This window comes from Melanaphis sacchari, unplaced genomic scaffold, assembly GCF_002803265.2.
Source record: "Melanaphis sacchari strain LSU unplaced genomic scaffold, SCAv2.0 Contig0_pilon_pilon, whole genome shotgun sequence".
NCBI classification, from domain to species: Eukaryota; Metazoa; Arthropoda; class Insecta; order Hemiptera; family Aphididae; genus Melanaphis; species Melanaphis sacchari.
Genome location: NW_020270366.1, coordinates 8,751,306 through 8,776,128, shown reverse-complemented (window position 1 = coordinate 8,776,128; position 24,823 = coordinate 8,751,306). Strand labels below are relative to the sequence as shown.

At 23.1% G+C, this 24,823-nt stretch overlaps 1 protein-coding gene across 1 annotated transcript in view; it reads right to left on the bottom strand.

Annotated features, from left to right (window-relative positions):
* The window catches only part of LOC112599077 (SCY1-like protein 2), a 144,610-nt gene that overhangs the window by 72,153 nt on the left and 47,634 nt on the right, over window positions 1-24,823 (bottom strand). The window contains exon 2 of the mRNA XM_025345800.1: window positions 23,146-23,492. Coding sequence (XP_025201585.1) covers window positions 23,146-23,310 — 165 coding nt within the window. The 5' untranslated portion in view covers window positions 23,311-23,492. The remainder of the gene's footprint in view (window positions 1-23,145; window positions 23,493-24,823) is intronic.

Genomic DNA, 24,823 nt, shown 5'->3' with positions numbered 1-24,823 from the left:
GTGACGTAATGATATGACTTCGTATAATATGTACAGGTATTTAGTTATCATATATTGTGGTTTAAAATAATATTATTATTAGCAGTACCACGAGAACCACTATTTCCAAGAGTTCAAAACAAGAAAACTAACATCGGAAGACATTTTTATTATTATTATATTATCATTATTATTACTGATAGTATTTTTTTTTTTATTTTTTTTTATTTAACTATTATCTCCATTGCTTTATGTTCAGAATAATTAGTTTAGAAATTATCCTTTAAGGTTTTTATTTATTATCATTATTATTATTATTATTATTATGATTTCCATAACTTGGATATTATAACGGCTGCTTTTGATGTTTTCACCCGATACACAGAGTTAGATAGGTGGATCAAAATCCTGTTTAATCGCGTAAGACAGAATTCAAACTGTCCATGGATAAGTAAAGCAATATAATTTCACCGTAAACCAAATCATCGTTCTATCGTTACGTACCACCGATTTTCAGACCCACGGTAAACGTAACTATTTTGTTGTATATATGATATACGTATATAGTATATACTATTATAAAATAAAATAAATTTTTTTTTATATTGACACAGAAGACTCAACTTAAAGTCTATATAATCTTGACGGTTTACAGAAGCTTTTTTTATTTTATTTTATTCTTATATACCTTAGTTTTACTGTAATCATAAAATAGACAAGAAATGTTCAATTATTTTGATCATATAACTCAGGTTATGAAACTGGTAGGAAGTTTTATTTTTTTTATTTATAAAAACTTTATTGCTCACAAACTTATTTAGATAGTTAGTAGATTAGTTAACGGTATATGATACTTGAATAAACTTTCTTAATATTAATGTAATTACATAACAATGTGATAAATATTTAAATTAAAACAGAGTTTTAAAAGTTTATTTGAATTTCGGATCATATAGTACAAGTTAAAAACACGATTATTAAATAGTATATAAAATATTTTCTTTTTGGTTTTTATTTGTGAGTTACAAATGAAAACCAAAAATAAAATATCTCTAAAATAAAGTATGTTTAATAGTGTATATATTTTAGTGATTATTTTAAGTTATGCTTATTTATTATTATAGGTATAATATTTATTTTTCTGTGATAAATTGTGACATTTAAAATTCATATTTTGAGTTTTACGATCCATTCTGAAATAAAATCAAGTTATTAGTATACAATATATAAAAAAAATTTGTATTATATTGAACTTTTTATTGACCATTATTTTTAGTTAGAGGTTGATTGAACATTTTGACTTAATCTAACATTGAATATCAAAACTATCAAATCAATACCTACTGTTGTTTCATTTTAGATTTTGAGTAAAGTAATGAATATAATATTGATTTTATGTGTTTTTTATTTGTTTTTTTTATATTTTTCTGACGTTTCTTTTTTAGTTGAAAAAAGCTTCAATTTTTAACTAAGGAGAAATTTTCTGATAGAAAATTGGATCTAGTTTATAATTTGGTAGGTCTAAAAACAGATTATTACAGTAATTTTCAAAATAAACAAGGGATACCAAAAAAATGTACAAATATTTGTTAAAATTTTAATTATTTAATCATTTTAAAAACAGTGAAATAAATAAACGTTCTGATCTTCATTAGAAGGTATCAATACATTTACCTCGTTATTATATAAGTAATAATTGATTGACAAATAATTTTGTAAGTTAAAAGTAAAATTTTGAGCGGAAACCATTGTTATAAAATAATTATTGTAATACTAGCGTTTAAAAATTATATTATATGCATTAATAATATGTTAAGAAATATTAAAGGGTATACAAATACAATTACTTCTAGCAGTTTATTTTCATAATTTTAATTATTTTCTATTCTACAAATGCGTATTATATTGATAATTATAAATCAAAGAAATATTTTTTTAATTTATTGCATTAATATATTTAAACAATAGGTTTAAATTAAATTTATAGTATTCAAAATATGTACTCATTTGATAATACAAAGTAGAACAGATTTTGCTACTTTTTTATTTTTGTGATATTTTTGACATACAATATATTATATTGTTTTGTAATATAGAAAAATTAAATTATAAAATTATAAAAACAGAATTAAAAATTCAAATTTAATTTTAACATTTAATAAGCAATTGTATTAAATTATATATATATATGTGTGTGTGTGTATTATATAGATATTTTCATCATTAGCTAATGAGCATTATGAATATTATATTATTCATATTGTAAGTAACTATAAAAAAAAAAAAAAACAATTAATCTTAGTAAATAGCATAAATAAAAACCATTATTATTATTAAAATAATATTATTTTGAAGTCTGATTACTAAGTGCACTGATTTTTTTTCGTTGAACGAATGGTGAGAATGCTATTATTTATTTATGGAATTTAATTTAGAGAACGATTTTAACCATCTGTCTATCTGTTTCATCATAACAACAATAAACTAACAACCGTAAAGTAAAATCAACGTTATTTTCTTTCTTAACCGAAAACATAGACTAATTTTTTTTTATAAAGTAAATTTAAAAGATATATAAATAATATTAGAAAATATTAAATAGATACCCGAGTAGCTGTTAAACGAATTATAAACATGCAAGAAGATTAACACATTATTTTTATCGTTAAATACTTTAATTTTAAATATTGGAACTTATCGGAACTATATTTATAATATAAATATTTAAAGTAAAAATATGACTGAACATCATAAATATTAAATTGGCAAAAATATATTTGTTTCATTATCTCAAAAAAAAAATAAAAAAAAACCAATAATAAATCATTATACGTACATCACTTATTATAATACACTTATAATTTCTTTGAAAAATATATTGTATTAAAATAGTTTTCAAAGTACAAAATTTTATAAAAATTAGAAAGCTATAATGATTTGTAGTAAAAAACCTAGAAATATAAAAATGATTATAGACTTATTTATTATTTAAGTTGTATGTTTTTTTCAAATACAACTTTGGACAGTTATACGTTGTTTTGTTATCACAAATTAAGAATTATGAATGGTTCATATTTAACAAAATCGTTATATTATTATACCTTATCGACCTTTTTACGACCCATATTCATAATAATAGTTTATGCACTGTGCAATATTTAGTTAATATTATATTATTATTTATTTATTATACAGTTATAGTTCGTTTATGAATCGTAAGATCTGTACTTACGATAATAGATTTGTATTTATTCTTTTATTTTTTTTTAAAAAATAACGTAATAATTTTCTCCTTTGTCCACGAATGAACATTTAAAATGTAACAGTAAAATAAGTGCACGTTGTAAGCTCCCCTAATATTTTTTTTACAGTGTTAAAGTTATATTTATTCCCAAAAGTTGGAAAGTTAATGAAAATAATCAACTCAAGTTAAAAGTATCAATAAGTTAGAAGTTATCAGTTAGCAAATCACAAATTTAATTTGATAAGTTAAAATTTAATATGGAAAAAATACTAGTATTAACTAACAAATTAGAAGTTATACTGATTTAAAATAAGTTAAAAGAAACGTATATAATGTACGCCATAATATTTTACCTTCTTTACCAACAAATATGAACTCTGTTCTCGAAACTATTAAACAATTCAATATAAAAACAATCCAAGGTGAATATTTTGTATAACAAATGTCAAATAGTGTAATAGATTGGTAATTTAATAATAATTTTTTTGTATAAATAAAATTTAAGAGTTTTGTCAAGCCGAAATTTTTATCTTGATGGAACATTTGATTTCTGTACAACATTTTTTTACCAATTCTTAGTTTTCATTGATAATCTAAATGATCATAATATTCTTTTAATATTATATCATTAAATCAGAGAACATAGTATGTTGCAGAATGATTATGTTCACTCTTTATTGTGCCTGATAAAATACTAAAGAGAGTAAGATAACAATAAGAATATAATAATTAATTACTTTTGGATACGTTCACATTTGTGAAATTATTTGCAATATACTCAACATATTTTTGAAATTATAGCCAACCTAACCTTTTCGAAATAAAAAAAAAAAAAAAATTCTATTAAGTTAATGTAAAATAATAATTGATGAAATGTTCAATGTTTATGGCATAAATAAAATAATAAGAAAATTTAATATCAAAGAGTCATATATTATTTTTAAGCAGTAACAAATGACAAATGCTATAGATATCGATTTCGATAATAACGTACTGATTGTTCGTCGGTTCAAAGAACTGAATTATAGGAAGCGTATTTTAAGACAGTTGTGGATGCGGAAAATTATAATGAAAAATTTAAACTACGAGAATAGTCATATTGCACAATCCATTTAATAAGTATCGGCGTATTGCAGTCACATCAAAGAACCTCGACGATAGTAATACTATATAATTTGAAACGTTATATTATAATATACCCAGTAATTTAAGCAAGATTGTTGTAAGTAACCATAACTATATTACTTTTTTCGCGTTAGTCAAATCTTAATTTAATACAAAATCGAAATATTAATTTTTTTTATTTTTATATAAGGTGCATTATCCAATGTTTCAAAATATTACTATTGTTTGTAAAACATTAGCTAATCATTTTATTAATAAACACTCTATAACTAATTAATATAATTAGTGCGTTTTTTATACGGCCTGAGTTACAACTTTTTTATAAAATATAGTCTCCATATTAATCAATTAGAAATAAAACGCACTTCATACCTCAACAAAGTTTATAAACTAAAGTTTAAACAAGAAAAATTAGTTGGGTACATAGCTTAGAAATAATTTTAGAATTAATTGGTATTTTGTAGGTTGTGTATACATTAAGACGTTCATGTATAAATATAAGCAGTTCAAATGTTTGACATTTACTTCCCGCATATAAACTCATAAACGCACACACACATATATGTATACGTAAAACAATGAATCTCCTTCAATTTGGCCTGAAAATCCTAAAATAATTCACAAGAACCTTTGGTTTTACAACTTATAACCAAAGTAAATTGTTTTAAACAAAATTACGTTTGTTATTTTAAGTAATTTATTTCTTAAGACATGTTTTAGTCTTAAGACATATACCTACCAGGAAATATTTCGACTAGCTTAAAGAAATTATTAAACATTAATATATTAAGTCTTTACAATAATATTATATTGTATTAATATAAATGTATATACGTACTATGCAAATAGTAAAAATATAATGAAATTGAATAATATTTTGTAAATAGTAATTACGTTGTGCTTAGTAAACACCGATTGAAGAGAGTTTTTAAAAATTTCACAAAATACACCCATGCCCAAAACCATAAAATATTATTGATGATATAAATAATGATGTAAGCTATAAAGTTCATGATCTTAGACTTAAGTATACAATTTTTAATAGTTATTTTTATTTTATTTAAATACATTAAACAAGTCGTTTAGTATTCTCCGAGTTATTTAAATTATAAATATATTTAAAATCAAGATATTTTAGTAAATAATTGTTATTATTTACCCCGTTCAAATATTTTTAGTATGTTCAAATTTTACATTAAAACTATATTCTGAATTAAATTATTTTATTATTTTGAAATTAATGAATTATGAGAAAGTTAGTTTTAAATCATTCAACAGAAATAATATAGCAGTGTATGATTGACATCACCAAGACATCAGAACACAACACTTTTAAAAAGTAAATGGCAAATATATAATATTTAATGCGTTAACTTAACTATAATTGTATAATTAAAGTGTATTAAATATACTAGTATTGTACGAATGTAAGTAATACATTTCATCAGTTATCATTTTAATATTTAGATGGTTATAATTTATAAATTTGACCCTCCAATATACCAAGTATGAGGCACCTCACTAACCATCAAACAAATATTTGAAGAATGTAGAAAATACCAAAAACCCAAAGAAGATCTAAACATAAGCCACGAAATTGGAGAAAGTCTAGGCTCAAATCCGGAAAAGGAAATCAACACAATAGACTTCTTCAAAAAATCACAAATTTACAAATTATTATAAAATAACTACACTAATATTACCATGTACATACCTAGTTATAAGAGCCAATTGTTTCATTATATATAAGTAATTTAATTATTTTTTTTCTTGTAATGCTAATGGCCATGGATGTCGAAGCGGAAATTATTAATTTCAAGACCAATAAAAAAAAAAAAAAAAAATTTATAAATTTATAATTGTATGCTTTAACAATTTAAATGATTTCACGTATGATATTATAACTGTTATTAGCACTAAGATTTTAAATATAAAGTAAAATTAAATTTACTTATTATTTATGAAACATTATAAGTATTAATACTTATTATAGTTTCAAGATAAAAGTTTCGAATAACATTAAAAATAAATACGGGACTACATTAAAACCAACGTTTGAAAAAAAAAAATTAACCATTAAATATAATGATCATTATAAATTATGAAATTAAGATTTATTTATCTTTAAATTGATAATTATATAGGTATCTAATGAAGATATTTCATGTGAGACAGACTTTTCAATAAAATAATCATCACTTACATATTAAAAATATTCTCTTATTAGTTATCATGCATTTCATATAAACGGTTAGGTTAAGATACATTTATCTTAAGCAAAATAAAAATTTACGATAAGTTATAGTTCTAAAATATAAACTTTACAGTATATTTATATAAAAATATAAAAAAAAAAATTACTGTCCAAACCGGGGACTATACAGTGCCAAAGTCATCTATTTTTATAAAGATGTCATTTCATGTCACATTATTTTAGGTTAGCAAAAGTGACGAAAACGTACTATATTTATCTTATAAATTCTTATTTGGGCATAATATCACCTTTAGGCATTTATCAGTTAGTCAGATTACCGGATGGCTGGTGTAGAATTCTAACTTTTATTAAAACAATGAATTTGAACAAAACAAATGGCACTTTATTAATCCCATACTGCTTCCAAGAAATTTGTGCATTGATATTATTACTAAATAGTAAATGGCAACGAATTGGAATATTTATATTTACTTTAACTACTTTAAAAATGAAAGTATACTATTTAATTATAATATTAATAATACTTTGTGTGTTTTATGCATATTTGACAACTTAAAAAATATTTTTTAACTTTTAAATGTATGTACTTGAAATTAAAGATAACATTTCGGTTTATTATTATGAAACAAATAAATTACTACTATATGAATAAAATAGTACTTTCTAAAATAATTTAAATAATTGGATTTCAACATTAAATATTTTAAAATTTATCTGGTCATAAATCTAGATATTAAAATTTTATCTAGATTTTATTTACAATAAGTATTTTCTGACCCTAATAGCTTTAAAGTTAGACTTAACCACATAATAAATATGATAAAAAAAAAAAAATACATGATACTACATACACTTAATTTATTGTAGATTCGATAAAATATTCAGAAAAATATTGAATAACTTTTAATTTAAACATACTTATAAAATGCATTTTATAAATTAAATAAAAACATGAGGAAAATGTTATTAGTTAAGGTTGATATAACTTTTTTAATATATCTATTTTATGAAATAAATTAATATATATTCTGTACAATATTTGTTTTACCTCAATCAAAGATATTTTATATTATTTTACTGGTTATCAATGGAAAAGTATATTGATGTACTATCCTTACCAAATAGGCTTAGAAGTCTGTGTTATTTCTTCATCAAACATGGCGTCTTAGAATAACATTTTTACGTAGAAATAGACAGAATTTACATAACCACAAATAAAATTATTCCAGGTTTTTTTTTTTTCTAAACACCTTGAATAAATTATAGATAATAATATTTAGTAATGACAAAATTTAAATAAGACATTTTTGTTTATACCAAAAACGTGAAAATTCTAATTATTCATAAAAAATAAAAAAAAACTTAATTGTTTTAATTAAATTTGTATACAATTATAAAAATTTAAATTTTAGTGACTCATTAGATTTAATCCATAAAATTAAAATTTATAAATATAATATTCTATCGTATTTTTGATAAAACGTTTATTTCAGTAAAATTTAAAAATTTAAATATATAAATTAATATAATGACAATTGGTATTTTATAGTTGTGTATATTGTATCTGTTCAATATTCATTAACATTCAATAAGTTCTTTCATTATGATTTTCATAATGATTACTTAATATAATTGTATAATTTCATAACGTTTGAGTAAATTCATAATAATAATACTTAAGTCAACATCACAACCATGTAACAAGTATTAAGTTAGTTTATTATAATAATTTTGCAAGCTCATTTCAAACATTTATCTTTAACTCTTGAAAATAATTTTTGAAATGCGTGATTTATTACATTTTATAAGACAGGTATATGATACCACTCAATAAACAGTCATATAGGAGTGTTTTTATCTTACATCATTTCCAAGGGTATATAGATAAATTACAAAATATAAATTGCATTGAAAATATTCTTTACTATTTTGTGACAAGTTAATATTTATATACAGCATATAACATATTATAATAAAATATATTTCATACCTTTAATAAGAAAATAAAACAACTTTTTATAATTTTATATTTTAAACTTAAAGTTTTTATTTTTTCGATCTCTCATTTATTGTACTTATAGTTTATATGTTAAGTGTTGATATTTTTTATTTGACAACTATTTTCATTTATTAAATATCTTATATTATAAAATATTACTATAATAATTACATTTAATATATGATTGTGAATTTAAAAGACAATTAGACCTTTAGGTATATTTGTGATTTAATTTATTAATAGCAAATATATATAACAAAATATGTAGTATTAAATATCCATATAAATTAATATTAAAGTTAGGTACATAACTAGAATTAGTGGAACTAGATACTTTGAAAAAATTAATGTTGCTAATATTATCGGAAATTTTCCAATTCATTACTATTTTTAGAAATTATTTAATTCGATTTAGTGAGTTAATTATAAAGATTATTTAATTTATTTACTAGAACTGGTAGTACCTACTACTATTTTTGAATGAAATTAAATTTTGGTAGTTATAAATTGACTACATAGAAGATGACGGAATTTGTTCTCTTTATATCTTTATTATTATTTCAGCATGAATTATATGTTATTCTATCTATTAATAATTAAAAAATAAGAAAAGTCTGGGAAGTCAAAGAAGTTGTTTTACAAATGATATCGAGTGTATCTCGTCTAATGAGTAAGTTACTATAACGGATGACGTATTACATTTTAATTCGACGATAAATCACACGAATTATTAGATTTTGGCTGTAGAAATCCTGCATATATTTATAAGAATATTTTAATGACATGTTCATATACCGTAATATGATAGTTAAAAAATAATAAATAAATAACGCCCCAGTGTCGGGGCAGATAACGGTAACCCTCGACATACATTTTCGGACGCACCACAGCTCCGCATAAATAAAAATATTTTGTGAATCCGTAGCTCCGCATGCACCGTATTTCCGCACGGTCGAAAAAATGAACGCGCCGTAACTCCGCAAATAAAAAATATTTTTAACACCAAAAGTTCCCACGCCTATATCGGCGTAAAACCATGTTGAAATTCAACTATTATATCTGCAAAGCAATATCTTATCATTATTGTGTACCGATTAATTATTTCTCGTGTCTTTGTAATTCAACGAATTGACAGTGATCACTGAGATCAGTTGTCTATCAGGTTTAGTCGGTTTAGATTACAAATTTACTTTATAAAGTTTTACTTTTATATTTAAAAATGGCAAGTGAAATAAGTTTTATATACAGTTAACGAAAAAATGTGCTGTTAGAGAAAAATAATTATAAATATTCCAAGTATACAGAATTAAAATCAGGCGAAACTGGATGGAAATGCATACAAAAAACATGTAAAGCAAAATTATACACAATTGGAATTGATAATGATTATATTTTGTATTTAAACATTAAAAAAAATTATGTGTGGAGTTAGGGTGTTAAAAAACAACTTTGTATGTGGAGTTAAGGTTCAAAATGGCCACGATGCATGCGCAATTACGGTACACCGATATTTTCATCATTGATGAAAAGTGTGATTTGCATTATGAGTTTGCCTAAAAACTCATACGTATTTGAGATAATGAAACGAAAATGCTTGCATTTTTTATGTACTACCAAATACAAAGTAATGTCGAATAAGAGTTTCTGACGCAAAGTGGAAAACTAGTTTCTTGGAAACATAGAGGCCTTTGATTAAGCTGCCCACTTCTCAGGTTGGCATGACTATATCGTCTTTTTCACCAGTGCATACCCATCAGCCATATTAGTAACATCTTTTAACACCAGATCCTAAGAGCGTCTACTGAATCTCTCTTTTTTTACGAGCTAAATCAATGGTGTATTTATTTGCATTTACATGTTAAAGTTCTAAATGTATGTTTCTTAACTGTATTACAGCATAATATATGCTGTATTATATACACCTACAAACCAGGTAAGGCGCAAGATTATTATGTATTTTATATTGATATTATAGTTTAATTACAAATTTTATTATACGGTGTGCTTGATCAAGTTCTCAAATACACAACCTAAGATCTCTCCAAAGATAAGAAAACAAGTTTGAGTTTTAGTATTGGTTCCAGATAGATAATTATAATGTTTAATCCTTGTATGTGTATGGAAGAATCCCCAAGACTTTTAGTCCAGTTATTCAAGTTTTAGTTATCTTTGGCTCTTTAATTTAGTTTTTCTTATTCTATAATATTATAATATTTTTTAAATTACAATAGAGTACTTACTAAATTCGTTTTTTTTTTTTTCGTTAAATGTCTAATTTTTGTACATAATTTGAGTTGAATATAATTTAAAAAAAAAAAAATAAGAATACTTATCCTGATATTTAGATAAATGTAAAAAAAAATATCTAATTCTTCGCTTTATTTTAAATTTTCAAACTTTTTACCAGCCATAAATATGTTATAGAAAAAATAAAAATATTGATAATCAATTTCAAGTGATAATAAACCACTTGCAGTTTATAATCTAAATAATTTGAAAATATGATTATGTATACATATATAAAGTGAATTTTACTTCAAGGGAATATTATATACTTTTATGGTTAATAATTTCTGAATAATAAAAAAATAATTCAATTTTATCAATTTTTTTATACACTTTTACCTAAAATACTCATAAACAATTATATGGTTTCATGCTTCACTTTTATTTTCAAGAAGCCAATAACAGTTCTAATATTATTAGTTTAATTTATGTATTTTTCTATGAAATAATATATATTAATATGAACAGTTAATTATTTAAAGAAAGCGAAATTTACTAACCTATACAATCCATACGTAGAGAGTCATCATTTTTCATTTAATTCAAGTACTTAATACCTTTATAGAGTATGTTCAACACCATAATCAAAGTCCAATAAAGCCGCTGTATTTTAGAATATGACATTATTGCATAATACTTGTGAATACAGTAACCTTCACTAAAGTATAATAATTTAAAGTGTATGTTTCAAAGAAACAACCTTAATTAACGATGCTGGATGAAGTTTTAAAATTAATTATGTTACGATAAACTCAAGTTTAATTAACCTTACTTTGAACAAAATGCCAATTACAGATATAATAATAATCAATTAAAATATTAGCTATTTTCGTTAATAAACAGCCATATGAAAATTTCAACTACAATTGTGAATGTACTATATAAATAAATGTACTATTAGGAGGACTGTGGTCTTAGAACAAGAAATAGTCCCTTTAGGGATTTAAGTTTATTTAGTTTAGTCGGGTAAATAGGAATATTTATAATTGAAATGTTAATAATGTTATGTAATGAAAAACATGATCATATTTATATAATTTGTTGAAGAATGTATCGACTTCTTATTCCTTATATCCAGGCCTAGATTAATAAATGAGTCCAGGAGTCCAGACGACTTTAGGCCTTGAAATATTGAAGGCTCCCAAGGGACTTTTTTCTTAAACAAAGTTCAAATACTTAAATTTTTTTTTTTTTTTTATAATACCTTTTTTCAATTTTCATATTATTATATTTGTATTACACAGTGACTCAGTGTACTAGTGGAGTGTTATCCACATGCAGACGGAGCGGTAATACTGGACTGCAATTGATTGATAAAAATATTTTTAAAGATATTTCTGTACAACCAATAATTAAATGTTTCAATTTTTAAAGAGATAAAATTCAGTTATTGGTAATAATTAATATAGTAAGAAAAAGGGCTCTTTGGGCTACTAGGCTCCAGACCCAGTAAACTCTTAATCCTATCCTGCTTATATCAAACCCTATTTTTATAATATTACTTCTACTGATTACAAGAAAAAATACTCGAAAAAAATCAACTGAGAAACACTACTAAAACTGCCTATTTATGATACTTCTGAGTTTAGATGTAACCTGAAAAGCGCGACCACGGTTGTACCAATATATATATAATAAATCATACTATAGATTTTATTATGTCTATGGTTATACTTATTCACTATAAACAATTTTATTTATGACAACAAAATTTCAATAATTATAGATTTTTTTCCAGCCAGTTGAGCTTTTGTGAGAAATTTAATAAATTATTTATATGTACCATTTTCATGGTAACTGACATCCTTTAAATATAATCCTATTATTGATAAACAAATTATAATCATTTGGTATAAATATAAGTTTGATAGTTTAGAAAACGTATAATAACAATTGTATCCAATTCCAAATTCCAAAATGTTCAAGTTGGCGCTGTTGATGGGTTAAGTTAAGTATAATTCGTATTGAAAGAAACAACTTTTTAGAGCTTATTTAGTTACTTCTATTTTACTAATAATATTATTTTCTTCATTAACATAACTCAAACGTCGAAAAAATCATGTAATAACGAATCGCCTATATTTGAGCACCTTACAAAAATTGTGATAATATACAATGATATTATGTATTTAACTTTTTTACTCGGTTTATTCAGGTACAATAATAATTATTAGTACAACAAATCATTATATATTGAAAATAATAATTTATATTTATATATTTTATCTTGGATAATTATTTATGAATAATTTGCAATTATTTATCTAAATAACATTAAATATAACTAATTATTTATCTATATGAGTATCCATATTGAACTTGACATTAGGACAATAATTATTATATTCAATCAGACAACATAGTACATATATCCTGTAGCAATTTTAACTAAATTTACATATATTTCTAAATGAACTAATAATTAATGGTAGTTAACAGCAAGTTTAATAGTTATTTTTGTTCTACACATTTAAACGGCTTCATCAATAAACTTACTTAAATTTTAAAAGAATAAAAAAAATGATCAAACTTAAGTTTGGATTAAATAAATTATCTACAGGTTCAAATTTTAGAAAAAAACACAGTCAAAAATCAAAACAAAGTGGATCGAGACAAATGATAATCATAATTATATCTTCTCGATGATGAGATTAAAATTTATAAAAGTGTATAAAACATAAAGTTGACAAAAAAAATAAAATTCAGAAAAATACTGTTATAGCATTCAGATAAACAGTTAAAAATAGAGAAACAAAAACAAATAAATAAAATACTTTTCTTAAAATTATTGATTTATTATATTGTATTATATTAAATTAACCTGGAATATAAATAATTTTCTTGAGGGTCGCGAAGTTGGATATAGTATGAGATATAACAATAGACGTACTATTATTTTCAATTACTGTTTTTTATAATTAGATCGTAAGACAATTACTATTTTTTTTAATATAACAAGTTCAATATACCTATCATAGACCTTATTCATTATTGATTCAATATACGGTTAAATACCTGAATTACCATGTATATTTTATTTAGATTTAAATAAATACTTTAAAATAATAACATTATTATCTAAATCAATAGTGGGCAACAGCTGGCGGCCCGTGGGCTGCAAGCCTTTTTTTACCTAGCCCGAGATACATTTTAAAATTACAAAATTCAATTTTAAAATTAAAAGTTTACATTATAAATAAAATAATTACTAATCAAATAATTAAAATGCATATTTTGAATGACCTTATTCTTTGCTTTTTATGTTCTAGTCCGTTAGTCCGTTAGATTTTAATTTTCTAAAAATTGTTCCTCGAGTAGTTTTAAGTTGCCCATCCCTGAACTTAACAATTATTTGCGCATCAATAATAATAAAAAAAAAAAAAAAGAATTAAATATACCTAATTAAAGATGTATCTACTAATATTATGATATGATATTTATACAATCGTTATTATTCCTGCAATTTAATAGTTTACGTTTTAGATAAAATTAAAATATACGATCTAGTTTCCTATAAATATCTGTAATCTGTACTTATAATATAAATACTGCTCTTTCGACGACAATATTAAAAATAAATAATAATAGATAACATATGCATTTGCTGTGATTTTTCGCTATTGTTAGCAAATAATATTATTATGTGTATAACCAACTATATTTCATTTATTCAAAAGGGAAATAATTGAAATAATTTTTAAAATAATCCGAGAATATATGATTAGATGTACTATTCGTAACAATGTGGTAACCCATTCAAATGTATCAGAAATAATTCTGACATTTCATATTCTCGTACTAACCAATAATCATCATTATTATTATAGCACTAGTAAGCGTACGAGGCACCATTTACAGGGTTTAAAATACTATATTAGCGATAGAGTCAGCACTATAGTGAAGTGCCTGAAAGTGTTTACTGTTGGGATTCGCAGGTCACGGGTTGGTTTATCGTAATGGGACATTAATCATTTTCGATAACAACCTCCGAACGACAGTGACGTATTTTTAGTATATGCTTTTTTTTTTTCCCCCCGATCGGACTATTGACTAACGAGTAACCGTACTTTTTACAGTCCTTAAATGACGCTATAAATACTATATATGTGTTAAAGCTTGGTGCACATCTGTGTACGGTATAGCATGAAGTTTTTTTTTTTATTCATCCAGACCCGGGCACGTTTTACTAAGCGTATATTATAATACAATATTATACATTGATTTTTTTGTATCTAATTTAAAAAGTAAGCTATATATATATACATATTATATAACAATTTATAAATAAAATATACTTAAAAGTTCATGAAAAATAAATAAGTTTATGTCAATTTTTTTTTTTTTATATTTGCCAGTTTAGTTGAAATCTGTTATATAAATTATTTTGAATTATTTAGCAGAACGTATTGTCATTGTCGCTTTTGTAATCATATCACTTGCCCGCCTAAAGTTTTCGAATTATATTATAATTAAATTCTCTAGCCACCTCCTGCAGATGATTTAAAATTTATGTAAATATTTTAATTCTTGATGGCAATTAATACAACTTTTAAAATATTTACATAAATTAGTCATCTTGAAATTGTATAAATCACGAAAACAAAACTTTTAATTTTTGATTTGACTTTAAAAGTAAACCTTAAAAATACTACACAATATGGCTCTCTAATATTTAAGTAGTCATAATTTTCCAAAATTCCATTTCAAACAAAAAAAATTAGCAAATAGTTATTCTTGTGAAACTACCTGTGCATACGTTAAAATTATATATTAAAAATATTAAAATCTTATACGAGTTAACTATGCACTGTCATTTATACTTTTAGAGGTGGAGCAATTGATCATACATTATATTTGTAAATATATGTTAAATAGAAATACACGTATAAACTCGTGAGTCGTAACAATTTTAATAACCACGATAAATCAGATAAGTTCCCAAAGAAAAAGTTGTAATTTACAAAGTTACAAAAATGTAAAAAATACAGTCACCATTGATACCTGTCATCTATCACTAAATACAAAAATTTGTGTTTAAAATTATTACTGTCCCTTCATCATCTTTATACTTTTTAAGAATCTTACAATTGATAAATAAAATATTCTAAAAATTTTAATACATAATTATTAGTTTTTATCATTCTTAGGCTTTGTTAAATTTAGAGATTTAATTTCAGCCATCAATAAATAATGTCAATATTTTTATTTATTTTTTTACTCTTTACTCGTTGACATTGTTATTCTAAATTACGCTAAAAATGATTGGCATAAAAAATCATTAATTTTCACTGTCATCAAATTTCTTCAATATTTTATTTCAATCCCATTAGTCAATTATTTAGCTTACACAAGAATCAACGGATTAATTGAATTTCTACTCACCGAATATCACTAGCCTAATAGTGTTATCGTTTCCTTTTGTTAATATTACTATTTATTTCTATCCAATTCAGCTTTCAAAAATCAATTATCCAAAATACTATTATCTCGGTTGAAATTATATGATTTGTATTAGAATAAATTAAAGTCCATTGACAATCGAATAGTAGTTAAATTATGATTATTATAATTATTCTAAAATTTCAATACATAATATGATAAAAATAAATTTATATGCAGTAAAACTTATATAATATACGTATACACTGATGCATACTGAGTTGCTTTATTATTTATTGTGTTTTAGTAACTAATAAACCGATTCTAAAATATATTATGTATTTGCTATGTGTTCTTTGTTTTCTGAAATTCTAAACATAAAAAAAGGTATTTCAGTCAACATTAAATTAGGTGCTCTAACACCCACTGTCATTGATTTAAAAAAAAAATAAAAAATTAACAGTTATAGTAAACATCATCTCTAAAACGATTGAATATAATACATATTGACATTTTTTGTGAAATAGGAATGTACAATGTACATATACGGATACGTGTTATTATACAAATTATCGTGCGTGGAATAATATACAATTTAGAGTAAAAATCAGTGTAATTTTTATAGGTAAAAAACAGGTGTAATTTTTACTTATTAAAATATATTGTGATAAGATACATTATTAATTACTCCAATTGAAATCTGCGCGTTATTAAGCCAATAATAGATTTAGACAATTAATGGTCCTCACATTTGTTACCTAGCAGGTGAAAATTGATAAGCTTAACTAAGTATATATTGGTTTTTTTTGTATTCTTAATCCTTTTTGTAATTTATGATTATTACATATAGTTTCAGTGATATTTCAAAAAAGATAAACTCATCAATTTTGTATTATTTTAATCAGCTATAAGTAATAAGCAAATGCCAGTAATTTTGAAATTAAAGGTAAAAAAAAAATATTGTTTTTATTCAAAAGCTCTTTAGAACCTCAAATATTGCAACCGACAAGTTTTTGGTTCAATTATCAATGTCATTGACACATTTCAAAATTTACACAAAATCTACATAACAATAAAGCAAACATTTGATAATATTTTAATATTTAATGAATTGAAAGCATTATTTTAATTATACATCAGTATTAATAAATTCGTTCGTAAACATCAAATCGTTTTATGTGAATATTTTTATTTTGTAACGTAATCACGCATTAATAGATCTTCAAAAAAGGTATTATTTACGTATTTTTTTTTCTTCTTTTATTAAGCTTTTAGTAGTACTATTACAGCTCGAAAATGATAAATAATGTACATTATTATTCTAGACTATAAAATAAATTATTAGTCGTCATAAAACAAAACTACTAAGTCAATATGCGCCGCATAATATGAATAATTTGATAATATAATTAATTGAAATTTATACACATAAAATATCTGGTATACAAAAAATATAGAGAATAGTGAGTATAAAAAGTAAGATAATATATAAGAAAATAGTTAACAAGTGATATGGCGAAATTTCAATGAGAAGAAATATATTTAGTTAGATTTTATTAAATAAAGATGTAAGAAAGGATAGAAGAAGTTTAATGATACTTACTAATTCGGAATTGAAGGAGGTTAATAAAAATATTAAGAATGAATTTTACCGAAGGAAGTGATGTAAGTATAGAATAGATTGACGTAGATGTTATTAAAAATGGATTTTGAAAAATAATTATTGGTTAAAGAAGAAGATATGAAAGAATTTCGCCTATTTTGACGATTAAGTCCATTAAGTTTTTTTATTATAAAGGAAACCTTTAAAATTGGTAGATAGCTACCATTACATAAAACGCATTTTGCTAAAGAGTCGTGTAACTTGGTGCAATAATCTAAAAAGTGATCTTACCTACATTTAACACATGATGGATCATGGTGATGATTTTTAAATAATACATTATTTAAGTGATCAGTTTTCACTTTTTTTATTTTATGACCTAAACTAAAATTAATTTACAAACTACCTTAAAGTATTATAATTTAGTATTTGTTCCAATTTACGTACTTTATTAACTTTAAAATTAATGTTTTTTTTCAAATACAATAACTTACATAATTGAATATTCTTTGATTAGATCTTATTTTATTACATAATAAGATAATTCACAAAATAATTAACTTGTTATTTACATCCAACATGATTTTAGGATAATTCTCAATGTATATATATATTTTTTTTTTACTTACATTTATACCTGCGATGATTGTCCATTTTGCATAATCTTTCATTTTGTTACATTTGATTTGAATGAGATTATTTTTAATATAAACATTTTTAAGCATTTACTTTTAAATTGCTTTTTATAGTGGTGTATTATAATAAACGAAAAATTTATAATAGTTAAAAGTAATACGTGCTTGTGTTTTAAAACTTAATTACATAACCTATGTCATTTTGCTTAGAAAAGGGAATAAATAATTTATTTTAATAAGTTTATTTTTATACATTTCATTTGTAATTATTTAGAAAATCACTTTCAAAAATTAGATGAAACACATTTAATAAATGATTCAGACTGTTAATATATTTAAAAATATATACAAAATATATAACATATAATAATATAAAAATTGTACATTATATTAAAAAGTAATTTAAATATTATGATATAAAATTCCAAGATAATATTTTGTAATCAAATTTCACCACACTGGCATAGAACATTAAACAGGGACATTATATTCACTTGTTCTTCCTAATTGGCATCTGCATCAAAACTTATGACATAGTATGATACTACCCTTCATACATGCAAAATACGTTAATGGTTAACAGGATACTTTAAATAGGATACCTGATTTGTTGGAAGTAACCGTGTAACTAGATGCTAATTGCTACAGATCTCATTAAAATAATCTGTGAAAATGGTGTTTTGCTTACAATAATAGCAGGAAATGAAATCTTCAAATGTTTTTAATTATTCTTAACTGTCTTATTATTTATTTATAAATTAATTATAATTCAGAAATAAACGGTTTATTAGAAATTAGTAAATAAAAAATTATTATAAATCATATAAAGATTATTCTTTATATTCAAATAATAATTTAATAGATTACTAAATTAAATATTTAAAAAATGTAGCTTATGCATTATTTGGACAGTTTATAATTCAAATTCATTGACTTAGACTGAAATTTTAAAATTTATTGAAAAATAGTATCCTAAAATAATTTTTAAATGCTTACAGTATTAGGATTATATAAACGTTTGATAATAAAATAATAATTAAATAATTCTAGACTCAAAAATGTTTATAGATACTTATGTAGTTAAATATTCGTATATAACTTAAAACACTAATTCAATAAAATATTAATTATAGACTCAGACTAGTATAAATAAATATGTTTAAAAATATATCAAACTTTACAGATGTAAGAATTATTATGTAATTAATTACTTGTTTTCGTAGGAAGTTCATTACTTTCTAAGTTATGTATGAAGTTGACAAAAGTTCTATGAGTCATATAGTTGAAGTGCTATAAACTTAGAACTATTATAGTAGTATTTGTTTTTGTTCAAAAGAAGGGCATTTAAAACAAAAGACCTAAAAATAATGCAATTCCTCTTTAGAAACAAAAAAAATGCTTGCTGTGATTTCGATAAATCGTTTAATTGAATATAAATAATAATAATAATTTAAGAAAATGTTTTAAATTATATTTTATTCAGGTTTTATTCGTAACAAAATACCTATGATTTAAATGAAATAAAAATAAGGATATATTAGTTTTTATGAAATCATTGATATATTTTTGCTTTGATAATATACCTTAAGTGCACTGTTATTCTTAAAAATAAACTGTAGTGATATCGTTTTTTGGATTTATTGTATTTACTCAGAACTGCATAAATTCTTTAATTTTACACTGTTTATTTATCTATTTATAAACTTAACTTATTCTTAGAGTAAAATTGTGAAACATACCAATTTACTTAGGTTTTTAAAAATGCATAGGATATAGTAGAAAACATCAATTCAGATACTTTCCACGGTGCAATAAAAATTAATTATATTTTATTGAGATTTTCTCATGTTTTGTATTATCCTTTTGTATTATAATATAAATATAAAAGAACAGGCCTTTATGTTCCCATTTTGTGAGAACACTATTTAATATTTTTTCAATTTTTTTTACAGAGTGGTTCAAAATATTTTCCTAAGTGTCATCACATCGCCCGATTTTTATTTAATTTTTTTTTTTTTTTTTTTTTGTCTGAAGGAATGAACAAAGAAATTGTATTTATATAAAACGAACTGGCCTTTTTTATGTTCCTGTTTTGTGACGAAACTATTTAACATTTTTCCAATTTTTTTTTTTTTTTACAAGGTTGTACTAAATACTTCTAAAAGTGATCTATCATTCACAATTTAACTTTAGTTTATAATTAGTCATTTTTAGAAATTACAAGCTATACACATGCGAAGCCGGGTAATTCAGCTAGTATATAATTAACTTATTACCACCATTATTAATTTTTAAATCTAATTAAATATTTATATAATTCGATATATTTATTTATTAAATTAATCAAAATGGTTACGTAAAAAATTTCAGTTACGGTTTTTAATTTGCATTTTAACGTAAAGCAACCAAAAAATATAAATATTATTTTAAATTTTTTCCGTTATTTCACACATGTACCGTATGATAATATTTGATAAATAGTTTCCAGAAATAATGTTTATGTTAAATAATTTAAAAATAGTAAAAAACCCTCCATAAGTTACAAAAAACATATAAAATAAACGATATACCTATTTTAGTATTCAATGTATAATATTAAATACATTTTTTGTGTAAAACAGCAAAATAGTTTGATTATAGCGTTCAGAAAAATTATACAATGGAAATTCTTTTAAAATATCTTATTGCAAATAAAAAAAATATTAGAAAAACAAATATTAAAACTTAATATGTTATTTTATTAGTATGTTTAAAATAAAATTCAAATCAAAAATGTTTCTTCTATTTAATTGAAACGATAACTTTATCAGGTTTAATGTGCATCCAAATTTCATATTAAAAAATAATAGAATAATAATAGAAATTAATAACATTTTCTAAATCGTATTGCATACATAATCTTACCGATAGTTATTTATTTATTATTTTTTTTTTTTGTACTATTATAATTTGAAAAAAACAGAATGGTCTATTTGTGGCTTAAATATTTCTAAAAATAAAATTAGACAATTTGTTTTTAAAAACTTAAATTTTTCATCTGGTGATAAATATTTTAATTTAAATTAACTAGTGGTTTATTTTCTCCATTAATGTTTCCATTTACCTAACATATTGTTTTCATACATTTTATATTTTATTGAAAAATTATTTATTGATACCAGGTAACTTTCTTTAGCTATAGCTATTTAAACTTTTTTTATTAGCTTATTAATTTCATGATTTATTAAAAATATATTGGATATGGTATCTATTGGTGTCACATATAATTATAATTTATTGTTATTTTTAATTTTTTTTTTTTTTTGGATTTTTGATAAAATGTATTCAATTATAACATTATTTAGATATTTATGGGATTTTCTGAGTACTGTATATTTTATATGTTTCTTATAAATTATAACTTGTAATACCTCAAGGATAGCTGTTTCTTCATATTTGAAAAGTGAGCAGCTATCGCTAAGTTTATACAACGTTGTTTTATTGTAGAATATCATCGAAAAGTCTACTTTAACGTCAGTTTTAGAAACACCTGTATAGATTTCACAGTAGTTTTTTTAGTTTAAAACAAACTTTTAAAAATGTCATGATACATCTGTTGCTCGGTTAAAACGCATATACCTAACCTAATACATTTTATTTTATGTACAATTATCAATGAAGCTTATAACTTTTTTCAAATAGAATTTATTAGATTGTGGTCTTGTCGTCTTTTAATTTATTTTTTTTAGTTCATTGGTACTTGAGAGGTATAAGTTTAATATCGGTTTAGACTAACCTTACCAAGTAATTTAATAAAATATAATTAATTAATAGTAATAATATAAACATGATTAACTAAATAAAAATAAAAATATAGTAAAATAATGTAATATTATGTATTGTAAAAAATGATAATATATTTATACAATAAATTTATATATAATAACTATTTTAAAATACGGTTTTATAGTCTTTATAGTATATATTCTCAGCTTTTTTCACTAAACGGTTGTAATATTTATAATCATTATTATATATTTTGTGCTATCTCTGAACTATTTGAATAATGTACCTACATTTTCTTCAATAAGAAAATATATGTTAATTGTATAAGTTCTATAAATCGATTTTTTATAAAAAAAAAAAGTTAAATGAGATTTTTAAAAGTTTTGTGCACATATTTAAAGTTTTATTGTACAACAGTAATATACAAAAATGTCACCTATTTACTTAATTATTATTTTATACTTGAAAATTATTCAAAAACATATCATACCATTATTAAATAAATTATTAATGGTTTATACTCATATTATTATTAAAAAAAAAAAAAAAAAAAAAAAAATGCAGAATTTACAAAACTTCAGAGTTTATATTCTACATATTATATAACTTTACATTTACTATCAAATAATAGATAAATTTCATAAGTTTATCTTTTATTTGAATAATTCTAATTTAAATTTTAAGTAGATACTTAATGTAAATTTGATTTATAAAGTGCAATTGGCAAATTTTATTAAAAAAAAAAAAAAGCAGTATTTAAAAATCTAATATATTAGGTGAATATAATATTATAGAGTGAGGTATTTCTTATTAAAAGCATGTCTGTTTAACGTCTGTGTCGATTCTCATTCTATTGACATCGATAAGTAGCGCACATTACTTAATTATGTATACATGCAACCATTGTTGATTTACCTTTCCGTCTGGTTTTCGGAACCCCTCGTAAACTTTCCATATGAGTTCTGGGCCAGCTGAGCACACAAATTTACCGACCTCGAAGAGGTTAAGGATATTATTGGTGGACAACACCTGTGCACCTTGGCTGACAGACGATGTGCCTGATTTGAGTTTGGAGAACATTGTGCCGGCGGTAGACGGCACCGATGGCAGACTGCTGCCTCGCCGGAAGTCTGACCAACCTATCTTGTCGGATATTAGGTTGAGCTCAATAAATGGCCCGTGACTCCAACTAAAAGGAATCCGTTGAACGTACAGACGCCAGTTGGTGTCAATACGTCTATGTTGAGTCGTCTATTTATATACTGCAAAATAAAAACAATATTGACGATTGAATATTTTTTTTTTTTTTTTAAAGACAATCAATATATCATAGCAACCAAATTATACTATACTGTGATATACATATATGAATAAAAAAAAAAAAGAATAATAACGGTTCATTAATATCGAACACATATTGTCTCGTACTCCTATTATTACGATATAAAATATAATTCAATTCATGTAGGCGAGGATTATGGTTGAATTAAATCTAGTCTAGTAAGATATTCTTATGATCAAAAGTAAAAATATAATATTAAAACAAAATAACAGATTTTATAAATATAACCTGACCTAACTATGCTGATTACATAAAGTAACTATTTATTTTTACGTAGGATTTCATAAACGATTTATAGCACGATATTAAGATTTTAGAATTGATGTCGACAGTATATATTTGAATCAGCCATGTGGACATAGGACCGTTTTAACTAATTGAAATAGAAAGTTTAAGAGCCGGATGTACTGTGTTATATATAGTTACTCTCGGAGATCAAAAAGCAACACAAGTAACACAAGTTTGTCTTGGAATATTCTATATTCAAATATCATTAGCATCTCTAATGTAGGGGAAGATGCGTTTTCGTCGAGTAATATTCTCGAAAATTCAACATAATTTGTATACGTCTGAAATGAAAACGTGTAAATACATAATATTAAACACTCTGAAAGTTTAATTTCCGGTACACAGTGTTACTTTTTTGCCACAATTTATGTATTGTAATTAGTAGTAATATTATTGATTAATAGCTTAGATGATTTTTTTTTAGATTGCGACTGAAATAAAATGTATAATATATTAATCTTAAAACCATGTATTTACTTCCATAGAAAATATTTTAGGCTGAAATACTTTTTATCAAAGATTTGGCTTATTATCCATGAGATCATTTTTATAATTTTATAAAATAAAATATGTGTGTTCCTATAAAAAAATGAATATTAATAATATACTCTATTATAGGGGTATTTGGTCATAAAATTGTGTTTAGTAGTATAATTATTGATTAAGAGAGTAATATAGTCGAATAATTATCATAATATAAAAGATACATTTTTGAGACAGCTAAAGATAGTATTCCGAATACGTGGAAAAGATGATGTTGTTTTGCTAAGAGTATAGTAAGGAGATTGATAGTTTTAAAAATATGAATATAAGTTATATTTATCATTATTCAACTTGCTATATGAATTAAAGGTAGTGGACTCTAAGGGAAACTTTGAACAATAATATATTTACAGTGATAACGTTCAGTGAACTACTGAATATCCCTAGTAATAAATGTATACTATAATGTTATTGATAGAA